The following is an 18001-nucleotide window of genomic DNA, read 5'->3' on the forward strand; positions in this document are numbered from 1 at the left end:
CTGGCTTCTCAGGACTTGCCTTACTCGTTGAAGGTATTTAGCTGTTGAAGCTTTCCTTGTTGCCTGCTCCAGGTATATATATATATATATATATATATATACCGTAAATTCCGGGCGCACCCGATTACAAGCCGCACCCACCCATTTTCACGTGTTTAACTACTATTATACATACACAAGCCGTGTCGGAGTACAAGCCGCATGTATTAAGCGACATTGTCATCCTGACAGGTCACGTCCTGACTCCCAGATTAAGTGTGATTTATTAGCACACAGTGGGTGGAGTCAGCTTTGCCTCAGGCTCATGTATTTGAGTGTATATACATCTGCTAAACAGCATGGAGATCTATTCTGTTCACAAGTTCCTCAGTTATGGTTTATTTATTTATTTATTTATTGTTTTAGTTTTTTTTACTTATTGACAATCTAGGTATCATACATAAAATTACAAACAGTAACCATATAATCAACATTACATCCCTCAGTTATGATGAGGAAATTTACATCCGCGATCCCCCATTTCCCATGAGTCTTAGGGGCTAAAGGCGGGGCCAATGCCCGGCTCGCCATTCTGTTGTACGTGTTTAAGAATGAGCAAGTATCAGCAGTGCATGGAGGGGTGAACGGGTAAAGCTCTCCTTCCGCTTGTGTCGCGGCAGCGTTACGGGAGTAACAGGACTGGTTAAAATACACACCAGCAAAATAAAGCAGCGGCGACTGAAAAGCGCGCGCCTCAGCGCGATACCCGCCCTAGCGCGGTGCGTGCGTCAGAAGTTTCCTTCCACAACAAACACTGTTGCTCCGCGGACGCCTCGAGTAAGCCCTGGCTGCAGCCTGCAGAATGGCTCGACGCCTCTGCGCTCCGCGCTCCCGCACGCTCCTTGTCTCCCCTTCCTATCTACTCCGACAGCTCTGGCCAGGGCGGCTTCAAGGAGGAGCGCTTCGTCCCCATTGCGCCGGTGAACGGAGCAAATCGTGTCTGTGCAGAGCAATCGGACTTAATACTGTACGTTTTGTGTATGAGGGGCGGATGCGTTGTTACGTGTGGGAGCCTTCAGACTGCCATCGGCCCCGCAGCTCACACGACACGCAGTCTCCAGCTCACACGGAGGCTGTGAGCGTTTCAATGCAAAACTCCGCTCAGTCCTTAATAACCGTTAAAACGATCACGTCAATTTGTGTTTCCAGTCGTGTCCCGACAAAATAAAGGCTGATGTTATTCCCACATATTTACGTGCAGCCAGCCGAGTCACTATGACCCATAGGTAAATTCACTCCGGACCATGCGCTGTTCTCTCCGTCACGCAGCTGACCGGCTTTTCCAAACCCGTTGGTGATGGTGGATTTTTTCACGCTCCTTTTAACGATTGCTTTTAACTTGAAATCTTCATCATATTGTAGCGGCGATCACGTGCACGTTGGGTCTAATGGCACCAAAGGATTCTGGGATGCGGCTGGGCATGCGTGTTTCGTTTTGTTGAACCATGACTGAAGTGTCTAAGACCTGAAGTCAAGTCCATGCTGTTTGGCTGCTTAGAGGAGTGTTGAAAAATAAATGACTTGTGCTTGGAGTTGGATAGAGAATTCAAACCATTCACTGTGTCCGAAAATACGTACATGGCGGCCACCAATTAAATCCATACATTAGCCGCGTCTCTGAATTAGCTGCACGGCTGTAAGCGCTGGAAAAAAGTAGCGGCTTATAGTCTGGAAATTACGGTATATATATATATATATATATATATATATATATATATATATATATATATATATATATATATACATATACATATGCATACTCCATACTCCAGATGATTAAAAACCAGTTGCTTAAATTTATTTTAATAATAATAATAATAAAAAGTTTCGCTAGGGGCTGATCCAGAATAAAAAGCCATCTGGTTTGTTAATTTTGCTCATTTAAAAGAAAAGCCTCAGAGGTAGCAGAAGTGCTCCTGAGCACATGGCAGAAACTATTGTGCACATCTGTGAAAGTGCCATCAAAACCTGTTTTTGGCCTTCAACATGAAAGGATTGTCATACTACGTCTTCATCAACAGTGGAGCCATTAGAAAACAATTGGAGGGATGTGGGGAAGTTGGACCTGAAGAACATTTGTGGCTGCACACCTGATTGTAAGATTCACTTTCGTTTGGGGGTTACTTTCGAAAAAATAACCTGGGACAGTTGTAATTAATAGTAATGAATAGCATGAAGTAATAGAAAACCAGGTTGCTTTTGCCGAAAAGTCATCTATGTGGTTGGGTCTGTTGTTACTCTTAACAGCTCTATTGGGTTCATGTCGAGAGAGTTTGCTGGTGAGTTAAACAAAGTTACCCCATGTTCATTGCACCATTTTGTGGTATGTCTTTAACTGCGAGGGCAGATTCTACCAGAAAATAAAACCAGCTTCCTCTCACAGCTCGTCAGCAGACGGGAACGTAAAGTGCTCCATTATTTTCTGGTATATGGCTACACTGTATATTGACTTTACTTCAGCGACTGAGGAAATTTCACACTTGACTTGAGCTGATGTAAATTCTGTGCCTGTCCACTCTCCCTCCAGACTAAAGGCCTTTGATTTCTAAAATAAGTACTAAATGTTCTTTCATTCAGTCCACTTATTTTTCTCCTCAGCCCTGACTTTTCTGACCTCACTGGTTCGGGAGCAGCTTGACATGAGGAATGTGACATTTGAATCCCCTATCTAGGATTCATCTGTGTGCGGTGGCTCTATGCCTTGTGATGTTCCCCCAAATTCTTGAACACATTTTGTTTGAAAATTCTCTCATGGCTGCGGTTATCCCAGTTTTCCTACAAAAACTTTTTACCCCCCATCCGGTTTTTGCGTTAAAATGTGGGTACAGCCTTCTGTCAGCAACCAGCTCATTTAGCAATGGCTTTTTGTGAAGGACAGTTTGGGGACCAGGGCCTCTCTTAAGAGGGGACTGTGACGTCCCTTAGAGAAAAACAGCCTTCGGACAAAACGCTCTTTTTGTAAAGACCAGTACCATCAAGAAAAGTCTCTCACTCCCTATAAGGGAATGTCCCTCATCACAAACATTTACAGAACTCCCTCAAGCATTGGTTGAAAGTAAACCAGTTCTGTAAATAATGATTATTTTAACCTTCTACAATTGTTCTGTCATGTGATGTGTTCAATTGTCAATCACTGTCTGGATAGATGTTCATCATCCAGGGTTGGATTACCGGAGGGGAATGATGGTACTGGGGCAATTACCATATCAATAGCCTGCAATTAACATCACCCAGTGAGGGCCCTTGGGCAAGACCCTTAATGCTACTGCCTACCAGCATGAATGTGCATGATTGATACCGGGTGAAGGGACCGTAAGTGCGAACTGGCAGCCACGCTTCTACCATCACCAAGTATGAGTGAAGAGTGAATGAATAATGGACACAATGGAAGCAATATGAGCGTCTGGAAAAGCACAGATAAATCCAATCCATTATCATCATTGTGCATTACAGTGTTTCCTGGTATATTTTGGGAGTTGTGTTCTAAAAGAACTCCTGATAGGTGAAGTCTGTGATTTTTTTCATGCAGTAAACCCCTCACTACACACTTTATACATGTTTTTCAGACAGAAGGGAACATCTCTCTTGTTTTAACTCTCTAAGTTCAAACCCTCATAGAAAAATAATGCCAGTATTAAAGACTGAAAATGACAATCTGATCGCGATGATAGAGTTATTTAAATTTGAAGGCATTCTGTACAGGAGACATGGCAGAGGAGATTGATTGACAAGGTCAACAACCAATCAGGGCACAGAAAATACAAAAAAAGCAAACTAAATTGCACTGAAAAAAAATCATAGAAACTCAGAGACCGCTAAAGATGAACTGCAATATAACGAAGGAACACTGTAATATGTTGATCTATTTATTTGTCCCTATCATTTAATAAATAGCTAAACAAATAAATGGCAATGACTTTCTTCCAGTTATCTGCAAAGCCAGCAGTTTTCTCACACTAGACTGAGTCCTTTTTAATGGGTCTGGAAACGTTCGCGGTTTGTTAAGTTAATAAGCTCATTAGGATCTCCAATGATGGATTTCAGAATATTCACAATATTCTCATTTTCAAGACTCAAAGTTTTTAATGCTTCAATCAATCAATATGTAGGCCTAATAATTTATTGTCACTTTAAATCTTTTTTGGATGTTCCTGTAATTGTTTTAATCCACAGCAGCGTTTCTGCGCTGTTGTTGGTCAGATTGGCAGAAACCTTTGTTCATTTCAGGGGAGACGGTGCCAGAGCTCGCTGTGAATGTAGAATGCGCTGCTGTGTCTCTACTTCCAAACATGTCACCAATTAAACTCTTCTGGGATTCTTTTGAGTTAAAAACATGTCAGTAGAAGCCAAAGCTGTTGAAGCTGAAGTCATTTTTCATGCGAGAACGAGAACACACTCCGCTTTCATATATTTGACACTTTTTGATATAAACTCTTGCAGTAATGATGGGAAGCAAAGATTGTAAATAGGTTTTACAGGGAGTCTCATGGGCCCCTCGTCAAAGCATGACTTGTGATCAAAATAAAAAAAAAAAAAACAGAAAAACTGCTACGAGATTTTTCCAATTAAACAGTTTTTTGTTTTGTTTTTGTTCTATGAATTTAAGTCACTGCTTAAAAAGAAATAATAAAAGGCTGAAGGTTTTCATCTCTACTTCAGTTTGTTCAGAGTTTCATGAAAATCTGGGAACATTTATCATATCTTTGTCCTTTATGCTGTCTTTTAACGTTACTGTTCTAGTTTAACAACGACCTTTCCTTTATTTTGGTTGACTGAAACAATTTGACGCTGGGTTTTGTAGGAAATGCAGACCAGGTCATTCGAGGATTTGTGGTCATTATTTTTCACTTCCTCTCTTTGTGTCTCGTTTTTCAGCCTGACCATGCTCACAGGGGAGAGATCATGACTTCGCTGAACGCCTCAGACGATATGTCCTCCCTGTCTTTCCCCATCTCCTCTCTTGAGAAAAATCTTTCCTCTTCTGTCACCTATGACCCCTCGTCTTCCCCTGTGTCCTTCCCCACCTTATCTTCCACCCTGCTGCCCTCCTCCAATTGCACCAGCTCGGCGTCGCCCTCCTCTCCCCCGTACAATTTCTACGCCGTGCTCCTGGTTCTCCTGATCTTCTGCGTGGTGTTCGGTAACGTGCTGGTCTGCATAGCCGTGTCACGGGAGCGTGCCCTGCAGACCACCACCAACTATCTCATCGTCTCCCTCGCTGTGTCCGACCTGCTGCTGGCCACCCTGGTCATGCCCTGGGGAGTCTACCTGGAGGTGTGTTGGCGGACATTTTGGGGTTTTTCTCAGCAAAGCACTGCTGCATTAGGGGATGAAAAACAGTTTAATTATTGTTATTTTACTGCCATCAATAATAATATAAAACAAGTTTAAAGTGTGTATTTTAGACAAAAGCAATCAATAATTTAATCCAGAATTGGAACAGAGACGTGTAATGTTGTTTAATAATGTTAAAACACACACATCAGGCAGGCAATACCAGGATATGAAACCGTTTCACACATTGGACATTTTAGAATTTAATTTGTTTGTATTTTCTTTGCATTTTTGCTGAACCACTTCCATTTTTAAAAGTGTTTAATCCTCTAAAGATAAAAAAAAGTAGCATGGTTACAAGTTTTGGGCAATGTGAATTTTATTACTTTTGATTGTGCTTTATGAAATCAAATATCTATTCTTTTAAAGTTTCAGTCAAGTGATGAGTAACTGCAGCTGGAATTTCAGTTGGTAAAAAAAATGAATTACTAAGTTTAAATGATACCCATGTACAAAGGAGACTTTTTTTATTTTATTTTGAACATTCATGAATTAAAACAAGCATCATGGCCAAACTTTTACAAAAAGTTCAATTAAAGAGGAAAATTGTTTTTGTTGAGCAGGAGTAACCTTCATATTATCTTCATATGACCTTCATATGACCCATCCCCCAGGGGATGGGTCATATGCGGAGAAGAATTTCCCCATTGAGGGATAAATGAAGTATCCGAAAATATTACATGTGTTGTTTAAACGTGATAAATGAGTTTTTTTTTTTACCTTCTGAAGGTGGTGGGAGAATGGCACTTCAGTCTCATCCACTGTGACATCCTGCTGACCTTGGACGTCATGATGTGCACCGCCAGCATCCTCAACCTGTGCGCCATCAGCATCGACAGGTAGATTCATCCTCCACTTTTAAATCGGAAGACATTCCAACTCAGGTGCCCATTTCTGTTTTCTTAAAGCTTCCAAAAACTGATTAAGTTATTTGAAAATATAAAGTTTCACTGGTTTAAAATAGCAGAGAAAACAGGATCATTGCAATGGGCTTAATTATTTTCTCCTCCTGCCCATAGTCTTCACTGGTGAGGATCTAGTTTGTTTGTTTTTTAATGGAAAGCAGTAATTTTCTAAGATGAAAACAATAATCTATGTGTAAATTAGTGGAGAAAAAGGCAAAGAAGTATTATGCAGGTTTTAGTGATTTTAAAATCTAACATAAATGTATTCTGCTTTTTTTTTGTATTTTTGTTTAATCTAAAGGAAATAGATACATTTTCTCAGCTGCTGAGGGTGTGCTAAGTCATACAGCAATCAGGCTTTTTATCTAGGAATGAATAAAAGGGTCCATGAAGATGCATCTCTGGGATTTCCCAGAAATAATTGAACAATGGAAATGAAAAATAAAGTTTGAAGATGTTTCCACTTGAGCGCAAGATCAGAACCCTGCACTCTGCTTAAAGTTCGGGGGAAATCTGTGTTATTGTGCCCTCTTTTTATGCAGCTATTTGTCATGGACACCCTTTTTTTAGGATTGGTCATCAACCTCAGTGTCTCCTCACCGCTCCGGTGGGAGGTGAGGAGACACCCAGCAGGCAGGTCATCTGCAGCTGTGTGCTAATTCCTCTGACAGAGAGACACATTCAGGCCACATTAGTTTGGAATTGTGTAAAGCAGTGCACTAAGAACAGAATCTTTATTAATTTTTCATAGCAAACCAGAGAAAATTAGGACAATTGTAAATCGGAACAGAAAGAGACCAATACATCCTAAAAAGATTACCAGTACATGGAATGGCTTAACCCAGATTCTTCTAAGTAAAAGTCTATTCAGTCTAATAAGGTTGCAAAACCCCAAAAAAGAGTTTTTTATTTTATTCGACAGCTAATATCAAAACATTCAAGCACACGACATGACTTACAGTGTCAGTGTCCACAAAGCTTTTTATAGAGGTAACTAAATATCTCACATTCAGTTGTGCCTCATTGTAATAATTAGCCATGATTATTAAGAGTTATTTTCATACCTCTGCTCATGTTGCTCACAATTATAATTTTGGCCTGTAGATAGAATATTGTGCTCCCATCCACCGCACATTAAATATGTATGCACATTTCACCAAGAGATGCACAGATTCTTCTGTAAATGTGTCATCTGGAAAGAGAAAAAAATTCTAGCAGACATCCACAAAGCAGCAACAGGTAATTCAGTTGGAGTATTAAAGAGCCACTCTGATGAAAATGGTGTTTTTTCAACATGTTTTTGTGGCATTTTCTGATGATGGAGGACATATTTTAAGACAATCAAGCTTAAAATGTATCAAGAGCTGACAAAAAAAAATGCAGTTGGACATAGAGCTTGTTTGTGATGTATGTAGCTGAGCGGGCCACAAAGTCCAAGCTCTCAGCAATGAAAAGGGGAACGGGGGGCGGGCTTTCCTCGCACCAGCGGTCTCGCTCACAACTCGGAGGCGAATTTCTAACGAACTCCTGCTGCTCTGCACAAAATATGTCCTAAGAAATTGACACAGACTAAAATAGCATCAAAATGATTTTTTTTAAAAGACCACTGGGAACGGTTCGAAAATATATCAGAAGATAATTGAAGTGGAACTTCACGTTTACTTATATTTATTTTTTGATATTTGATATTCAGAGTTAAGTTCAAGAGATCTGCCCTCAACTATCAGGAAAATGATTGAGTGTAAAGACCCTTCACTTTGGCTAAAATACCTGTTTACCTGCAAGAAAGTGGGATTGTTTTAAGAAGGACAATAATAAAGCACTTTCCAAAACAGACTGAGTCATCCACCTGAGTCAACTTTGTTTTTTGTTTTTTTTAAAGAAAACAACTATTATGTGCTTCCATGTGCTGTAATTTCAATCAGGGGAAAACAAAAGTAGCATGCTTTGTTTGATATAATCAATGTTTTTCACTTACTTCAGATAAAGTTCAGCCTTATGAGTTTTTTTTTTTTTTTGTAATTCAAATCAGCTGCTGCCAACATCATCAGCTCAGTTGTTGCCAAGATATATATAAATACTAAATGCTAGCACACACAACAATTGTTCTGAGTTCCGCTTTACAATCAAAGTTCAGTATTTCTTTCGACTGATTTTATTTTTCTTTTGTGGAAACCTTGGAGAGGCAAACTGCTCGTGTTTGGGAGCTGCTTCAGGAAAACCGGATCAATTCTTTTGTTTTAAGGCAGAGAGATGTTGGAACGTGGGGCTGAGCATGTTTTTCAGGGTTTTTCATTCACCCCTCTTGTTCTGAGACTCTTCTAAAGTTCTTTCAAAGGATTTTGGGTGAAGTAATGTTTCAAATGTCATGTTAGATAGATGTGGATATTGAGACCCCCTGTGTGTGTGTTATGTGTAGTTTCTATTTGTACTCTTTTGTTTGGTTTCTACTCTGTCTCTCGTTTATGATCTCTTGAAACTTTTTGAAATGATGTTCCATCTCTGGGGACGTAACCTCCCACTTTAGTTCTAATGTGCAAATAATGAATAAAATAAATGTTGCAAAGCAAAAAAAAGGGGAAATGTTGTGAATTAACATGGTAAATGGCGTATACTTGTATAGCGCTTTTCGACCTTCCTCAAAGGCCCAAAGCACTTGCAGTCACACACACACATTCACACACTGGTGGCGGCTCCGCTGCCAAACACTGGCGCCAACCTCCCACCAGAGGCAAGGTGGAGTTCAGTGTCTTGCCCAAGGACACTTCAACACATGGGCGGGAAAGGCGGGAATTGAACCAAATTCAATCCAATCTTACGATTGGAGGTTGAATTACCTGTCCACCGCCCTACATCTGCACGACGGTCAAATTAAATGTGATTGATTATATATGATTAAATATTTGTTACTAGGAGAACCCTGACTTGGTCTATTCACTAGACTTTTGCCAGCAAAATACATGTTTTTTTAATTCCAGGCATGGTTGCCACCTGGATTCGGGTCCGTCCCCTCTCGGGTTTTATTGCACCTTGGACATGTGGTGAGAGGGTTCTCTGACATCACTGCCAGCATGCGGAAGATGTCTTACCCGCCAATTTTAACTGCACCCTTTAGTACACACACCCTTTACCCCACAACACCATACACTTCAACATACACTTGAACACTCACAAACACACAAGAAAGGTGGGATCTCTGATCTTCCCTGTCCCTTGTGGGGGAAGGGTAGCCGCTGCCTTGCTCTCTCCTGGACCCTCCGCGGGCTAGGTGGGTGGCCGCCTGGAGCATGGGGCGGGTCTCCCATGGGGGGCCCTGGCTCCTCCCCGGGATTTAAGTGGTGGTGGGTTGCTCGTCTGTGGCTGGGGGTGTTCTCCGGGCGGGCGGATTTCCTCTATTTGCTATACTGGGTGTCGGGTATGGGGATGACCGGGCACTCTCCTATTTTTTTTTTTACATTCCATCATCCACCCCAGCAGAACATCATTCAGGCACAGGTGAATAAAATGCTTTACGTGTGTTGGTTTGTATGCATATGTATGTGCGTGTGAAATGTGGCAGTATTGTGTACATGTTGACATGTTTGAAGAATTTTGGAGCCAGCAGGAATGCTGGTGTCAAAGGGTTATTTTCTTGTACCTTCTTGTACCATTTTGGTTTTTGTATTTTTGTTTTTTGTCATTGATCCTGGTTGTGCAGCTTAAAACTCCAAGGGCCTTTAAATGTCTCGTGACAAATCTGCTAATGAGTCGCAGGTGTGTGATCAGGGTCGGTCGGTGTTTTGACCCTTCAAAAAGGATGAACAGCAGGACTTGAAACAGAAGAAAGGCACACCACAGGAGTTAAATGAGCGGTGCTTGGAGCGTAGAGGCTGGGCTCAGCCACATGACTGAGACAGCAAAGTTGGACCCATTGAACCATGGAACCTCAAGGTTTTTTTTTAATTGATTTATTAGATTGGGTGGAGCGTTTAAACTGCTGGAGGGTGGACACTTCCTATGGACGATAAACCTTTTGAACACTTGTATCTGGTTGTTCGTCTCCTTAAACAGAATTTGATCTGGCCCCCTTGCTGGGGGGGGGGGGGGGACAGCTGTTTGACCACCGGGGGACAGTCTATCAGCTGTCCAACTTACCCCCTTCCTCATATAACCTCGTAATAGGGTGAGGGGGTGGGGGGCTTAGCATGCGATGAGCCTTGGGGGGGGGGGTTTACTAGGCAGTGGCCCCCCTCCTATGGTTGCCGTATGGAGTGGGCCCCCCCTCTTTCGGTTTTATTTGCACCTTAGACATGTAGGGCCCTTGGTAGGGGGGGTGCTTGGACATCACTGCCAGCAAGCAGCGGATGTCCTCCTAGCACCCTACCCGCCAATTTTAACCGCACCTTAGACATTTAGGGCCCCTTGGTGGGGAGGGTGAGGGGACGTCACTGTGAGCAATCAGGAGATGTCCCCTTAGTGCCCTACCCGCCAATTTTAACTGCACCCCCCTTAGTACACACACCCCTCCCCCCTCAATATATACATCCCAACATAAACACACACACATGCACACACACACCCTCTCAAACACACATACACGCACACACATTTTGCAAGGAAGGTGGGACCTGGGTCCATCTGTCCCCTACCTCTTCCCTGGTGGGGGGTACGGGCCCCTTTGCAACGGCGGCCGTGTCCCCGGGGTGCCGGCTTCCTGGGCCCGGCGGTGCTCTCTCCGCGCGGTGGGGGGGTTCACATTACATCTGAGCCGGGGGTGTCTGGTCCCTGGGGGGTGGGTTCTGGTCCTTGCTCCTGAGTGCTGGGCCCCGCCAAATTTCCAACTGTGGCCGAGCCTGGTCGGGCCATATTTACAACCCCCCTTGTGGGCCCTCTTTTTTTCCCCGGGGTTCCCCCCTCCTGGGCGGGGGCGGCGGGCCCCTGCCTCGCTCCTCCCTGGACCAACCGTGGGCCGGGCGGATGGCTGCCTGGAGTGCGGAGCGGGTCTCCCTTGGGGGGTCCTGGCTCGTACCTGGGGTTGGGGCGGGGGGATGCCCGGAACTCCTGGGTGGTTGTGGGGTGCTCGTTTGGGGCTGTGGGCGTCCTTCTCCGGTGGGGCCCTGCGTTGGGTTCTCCCGGCGTGGCGGGGGCCGCTCTCCTGGCTGGGCTGGGGCGGCGCTCTCTTTCCCTCCGTGCCTCCCTGGCCTCTGGCTCTGGGGGCCTTGCGGCGGCCCTGCTGGCCCTGGCCTGGGTGGCGGGCTTGGTCGCCCGGGCGGCGGTTGTTCCCTGCCGGTTCCCGTGTGGCGTTGGGGGGATTCCGGCTGCCGCTGCTGCTGCGGTGGGGGTCTTGGGGTGGGGATGGCTGGGCACTCTCCCTCCTTCTTTTCACGTTCCACCATCCATTTTAGAAGAACATAAACACTCACCTGAGCACAGGTGTTAGCTCACCTTTGCACTAACAGTTTGCATGATTGAATGACTGAAATATTTCACACTAGTTGGTTTTAAGGCATAAGTATGCGTGTGAACACTATCTGTTTTGTGTACATGTCGACAGGTGGACATTTTTGCAGCTAGCAGGTGTGTTTATAACATTTGAGTGTGTGTGTGTGGACAGGCTCCGCCCTTTTTTTTTTTTTTTTTACTACATTTGAACCTTACCATAATGATTAACAACCAGTAAACTTGTTGCTTTATGCTGCTTCATGGTCTTATCCCCCTTCCCCTCCTATTATCACCCTCCTACCCCCCCTCTCTCTAACGTCCCTCTCTCTTCTTCCCCTCTTTCCTTTTCCGTCCGGTCCAACACCAAAGATTTTCAGACATGATTGAAATTAATAAAGTTTGGCCTCAATTACAAAGGGGTTTATTCAGACATACCTTTGGTTTGTCTGAAGATTAATAACCCCTCTTGTTACTGTAAAATATGTCCAACACAAGAGGCCCTCAGCTCTCATCTGTCTGCCCAGCTGTTGGACAGGACAAGTTGAAAAAAAAAAAAAAAAACAGAATTTGATCTACCAGAATCTACCTGATCACATTGGTAACATTTGAATGTGTGTGTGAACAGGCCCTGCCCATTTTAGACTAACATTTACACCTGACCACAATGATTTTAAGCCTTCAGCAAATTGTTGCTGGTTGCTTTATAATTCTACCTCCCCTTCCATAATCATCCTTCTTTTTCCTTTTTCCCCCCCCTTTCTTTTCCCCTTCCCCCCTTCTCTAACATCCCTCTCTTCATCCTTCCTCTTCTTTTCCGTCCGGTCCAATGAGAAACAATTTACAAAGATAATCAATATAAAAATAAATAAATTTTAGCCTAAATTACAAAAGGGGTTTATACAAATATACATCTTGGGAATCAGAAGATTCCTAACGCACCTGTTGTAACAGTAACATGTGTCCAACACAAGAGGCCTTCAGCTCTTATCTGATTACTCAGCTGGTGGACAGGTTAAAAGTTAAAGTAAAAAAAATAATAAACAAAATTCCAGACATAAAATGAAGTCTCTGGAAATTCGTATTTCGTGTGTTAACTCTTAAGAGCTCTCTTATATCTCGGTCTGTGACCCTGCAGCAGCTTTTGGGATTATTAGCATCTGCACTTCAGTTTACCTTTACCTGCATTCATACCAAAATGACTACAGCTGGTTTCAATATCTATGGGATATGTGTGGGATCAATAAAGTATTTCTGATTCTGATTCTGGTTCTTGTATCCTTCTGGCTTTAAAACCAGAAAATGACAAGTTTTGTCAGTTTGAGTGGAACCTAAAAATTCATCCGTCAAGTTTACTTTAAAATATACGAGAGCATGACATGAGTTTCTGAGGATGACACCATTTGGTGGTGAAATGTGAGCAGCATGAGTTTTGGAGAAAAAAAAGACAGCTACATGACTCCTGTGGTTTCTGACATACCTGTGTGCATGCATCGTTACAGATACACAGCAGTGGCTATGCCGTTGCTCTACAACACCAGATACAGCTCCAGGAGGAGGGTGGCCGTCATGATCGCCGTCGTCTGGTTCCTCTCTTTTGCCATCTCCTGCCCTTTGCTGTTCGGTCTGAACAACACTGGTAAAAATCCTCCTTTTACTTTTTAATTCTTTTTTTTCTATTAAAGTTGACATCTAACGTCAGAATCTGAAATAATCCCCAGTTTCTGACAAACCAGGGATCCCATTGGCTGCTCCATTTCAGGAACTATGGGAATTATTTTCATAACCCAGGAATAGAAATGAAACCAACAGATGATTGTTTTACTACAAACATAAAGATTTCACTTCTTGGATGTGGGTTCAGATTTAGCTCTTCTGTCATGTTCATCAAAGTTTCATGTTGTTGTGGAGATCCTTCACTTCCAGAGGTGATGTCACTGCTCAGTTTGACCCCTTTGACACACGACACTGTGGTTAAAACAAAGTAGTAAAAATGACTGTCAAGATGCTTAAAGCAATCCTTCCTCAAAAAGACTTTACCATGAGATGCTACAATTGATTTAGGGCTTGGGTCTGCAACCGTCACCACTTAAAGAGATATTTTGGTCGATTTTCTTACTGACTGTAACCCAGTAGGAGCCACAAAGTCTTAATTCAGAATTTTTTGAGGACAAAACAAAAAATCTCTATTTTCTCCCTTAACTTAAAACTGCATTTTCCTTTTCCTCCTGAGGCAAACAGTGTGGTTTATAGACATGCAGAGCAATATTCTACGCACTGTTCTGTCAGACTCTACGAGTCTGCAAAAGCTATTTAGTTTTTGTATAAAGGCTAATACTTTCAACTCACTCAAGGGCCTTGATTCATCGGCTTACAACAGAAATGCGGCTGTTATGAAGCTTTTTGGTCCAAAATAATGTATTTTTAATGTGATTTAATGTAAATGGAAAACAATAAAAAGAAAACTATAAAAATTTCCATTTTCTTACTATTAATGCAAATATGATATAAAAAACATGATTGGAGTGTGTGACTTTAAGTGTGCACATCCAGAACAAAACAGGGATGTTTGCTGTTTTCTCGGGGTACCTTGGGGGTTGACAGTTTAAAATGATAATAAGCTGGGAATTAAAGGCCAGCAATAAAAAAAAGATTCATGGGAGAAATCACTCATAAAATGAAGTCTTGGACATTTTAAAAGCAGAAATATGTCAACAAGTACATGACTTTAAATGACATAATCTGACACAATAACAAAAACCACAACATGTGTGATGTGAGGAAGACATCAAACACAACATACATGCAGCTCTGCAACCAGTCAGCCATACGATAACAGACTTTTGTGTAAACCAGAGTGAATGTACGCTTGTTTGTACAGTTTGTGAAATGTCAGACAGATTTAGCGGTGTGTGTGTGTTTGAACATACACATTAACTCAGTAAATCCCTGAAAACCACAGAGCCTCCCCCACATAACAAATCCCCATTAATCTCCCCACATGGCTTTCTTAGCAATCCTACAAAAAGATCCTCCTCTTTTAGGTCCTATATAATAACTGTCTGCTTTCTTTATGATTCAATCATTATTCTGCATTTACAAATCAAATAGAAATGTATCAGATATTTAAGTAAGTTTGGGTCCCACTTTACTTTTCTTCTGAAAATGTATTTTGGTGTTTCAAATTAATTGCAGGAGAGCATCTTTTATCTTATTAATTACCCCACCTCTTCAGTATTATAATAAAAAACATGTCTTAAATTGATCTCTTATTTGGGATCTAAAATAAAAAAGAAGTTCCATGCCAGTTTCATGCTGAACTCTTAAGTGGTTCTTACTTCAGTAATTTGCTCTCATCAAAGGAAGGAGATTACAGACTTTGAAATAATTGGACACATAAGCCTTAATTAGATTGTGGCCTCACGAAGGAGAAGTGCCGTCAGTAGAAAGTAGGAATACGTTTACAGGCAGGCTGAATTTAGACTAAAACATACCAGTAAATGTTTTCCTTTTCCGTGTCATAACAAATTAATAGATACGTGTAATGTTGTTGTTTTTTTTTTATCTAGAGCCTAATTTATTGCATTACATTTCATCCTTGAACCAAATTAGACAGTTAACTGACCCAAGTCACCATTGGTCACTCAACATGAATACATTTCGCAAGCAGTGTTGCTCTCTTTCCCAACTAATTCTTGGAGTTACTGCGGCTTACAAGTTTAAATCAGGGAAGACTATCTCTTCACAAAAAAAACAGTGCTTCTGTTTTAAGCAGGACATAACTTTCAAAGAAAACAGTGGAGAAACAAGAACGCGCCATTATGCATGGAAATGAAGCTGCTCTGATAATTCAATGGGTTCATGAAGGATCACTAAAATCCTCCAGTCGTCATACAACAGCAAATCTATCTTCTTTCTGCTACTTCATCACAAAGTTAACTCACATCAGCTGGAACACGGACAGTTTTTCCCAATTTTCTGAAGTGAAGTGGGTTTTTCAGTCATGCAAACTTGGGATTTCCGGAATCAGGTTGTAGACTCGATCAAAATTGGATTTTGTCTCCCGATCAGGCTCGGTTATCCAGTTTTTTTTATAGTTGTTTTGATCAGCGATGTATATTTCAAGATTGTTGTTTTAAATAAATGTAGTAGAAGTCATGTTGCTGCTGCAAAGCACAGATTGAGCAGGAGGTAAACAGAAACAGTTTGGTAAAGTTAGCAACCTGTTCACAGATTCTGACTTCGGGGCTCAAAAACTCCTTTAATAAACACTTAAACTCATGGCATATAAAAACATTTGAACAAAAAGAAGATGGGTTTTTTGTTTCTTTTTAATGAGAACAGTTCTCTCCTGCTGCCAACAGTGATATAGCTGCAGAGTGTAAGCTCTGGGAAAAAGTTCATTTAAATAATAATAATGAAATAAATCCGTTATCTCTCAAAAACAACCGCAACTAATAAATTGTAATTAAAGTCCTTGTTTTTCATTTTTAATAGAGATGTGGTGACATCTGATCAAAAATGTTCTAAACATCCTACAGTCACCAAACTTTCTCCCATAAATAACTATTACCTTCCTGGCATACTGCAACAAAGATTTTTTCAGAGAAAATCACTTCTATTTTTGAGAATTTTTTAGGTAAACATGGATAATAATGAATCAAAAAAGACTTGTAGTTCCAAAGGAACTACATTTTTAAACTTTCTCACATGACCAATAATCACCAGTTTGTACTCGTTTATAGTTGAATATTTTTCTCTAGTTCATAGTTGCACTATTTTTACTTGATTGTTGATGCTACTTTTACAGAAGTACTCTGTTTAAGAGTTAAAAGAAAAAAGAAGGTGAATAAAATAAAAATAGGGACCAACTGGATCAGTTTATAACATTTTTTTTCCCAGATTTTAAAAATGTTTTTTCCGATCAGGGTTGAGTATCGGTATCAAAATCAAATGACTTGGGTGTGTTTTTTATGCAGATTTCACTGGGTTGACAACAACCAGTGGAGGGCAGCAGTGTGCACATCCTGCTGAGACTCTACCTTTTCCCACAATGAGGAACTGACAGAAATCAGGCCCTGTTTGTTATAATGTAACAGTTTTGCTTTAAAAGGGATAAAACAAGTCAAACATTAATCAGAAGTTAACTTTTAAATGTCTTGACTATATGTTTCAACTTTCATCATGAAAAGACTCAAATGTAATTCAAGCCACAAGAAGATTCAGAGCGTCAAAACTCCACGATAAATGTTTTCAGAGAATTGGTTTTTAGGATCAAAGACGTATTTTACGAAACAGCCTGTAAAACGACTCCAGTAACCATGAAGGCTGTGCAAAAAGTCCAAAAGTCAGGTGTGTCTTGAACTTTTTTTTTTTTTGCTAACTTAAGGCTTTGAAGAATTAATCTTTCAGACACCCACCTGAGAACAGGTGTCAGCTGACCTTTGCACAAATAGTATGTGTGACAGAATGAAATGCTTTACACGTGTTGGTTTGTATGCATATGTCCGTGTGAACTGTAGTTGTGTTGAGTACATGTTGACATGATTGTATGTGAAGATTTTTGGAGCCAACAGGTATGTTTGAAACACGTGAGTATGTGTGTGGACAGGCCCCGCCCCTTTTGACTAACATTTACACCAGACAGGACTGATGATAATCCTCCAGTATCTTGTTGCTTGATGATTGCAGCCCCCCACCAGTTCTTTAACCATCCTCCAGATTTCATTAACTCCTGTTTTGACCCTTTCTTCTGTGCCCTTGTGTCTCCAACAATCCCTCCCTTCTTTCCTCTTCTTCCTTTCCGTCCAGTCCAACAAAATAAAGGATACAAATGTAATCAATATAAATAAAGTTTAGCCTAAATTACAAAAGGGGTTTGTACAAATATACACCTTTTGACACAAGGTGTATATTTGTAAACACAAGGTTAGTTAGCAGTTGGACCGGTCAAGTAGAGGAAATTTTAATGAAAGAAAAATGACAATTTTTTTTTTTTTTTTATTTGTATGTTGTTTCCTGCATCAGCCAATCGTGAAGGCACCACGTGCAGCTTTGCAGACCCAGCCTTCGTGGTGTACTCATCTGTGGCGTCCTTCTACGTTCCTTTCATCGTAACATTGCTGGTCTACGCCCAGATCTGCGTGGTGCTGCGCAGGCGAGGCAGACGCACCGGCCCTCCTCGCAGACACGGCCTGTTCACCCAAACCGGCACTGACACCAGAGAAAGTCGACATCAGAAGGTAAAGTTTGAGGATGCGATGGAGCAGATCCCTCATAGATGTACACCATGAAAACCCTCCGAC

General features: G+C 41.6%; 1 protein-coding gene across 2 annotated transcripts in view; it reads left to right on the forward strand.

Annotated features, from left to right (window-relative positions):
• Window positions 1-18001, forward strand: part of LOC101171193 (D(2) dopamine receptor A-like) — a 36034-nt gene that overhangs the window by 10635 nt on the left and 7398 nt on the right. The window contains exons 2-5 of one of the 2 annotated variants that reach the window (XM_023963811.1): window positions 4915-5313; window positions 6103-6212; window positions 13199-13335; window positions 17724-17938. In XM_023963811.1, the coding sequence (XP_023819579.1) occupies window positions 4942-5313; window positions 6103-6212; window positions 13199-13335; window positions 17724-17938 (834 nt within the window). In that variant the 5' untranslated portion in view covers window positions 4915-4941. 2 annotated transcript variants of the gene reach the window in all.

Source organism: Oryzias latipes, chromosome 16, assembly GCF_002234675.1.
Source record: "Oryzias latipes chromosome 16, ASM223467v1".
Lineage (NCBI taxonomy): Eukaryota > Metazoa > Chordata > Actinopteri > Beloniformes > Adrianichthyidae > Oryzias > Oryzias latipes.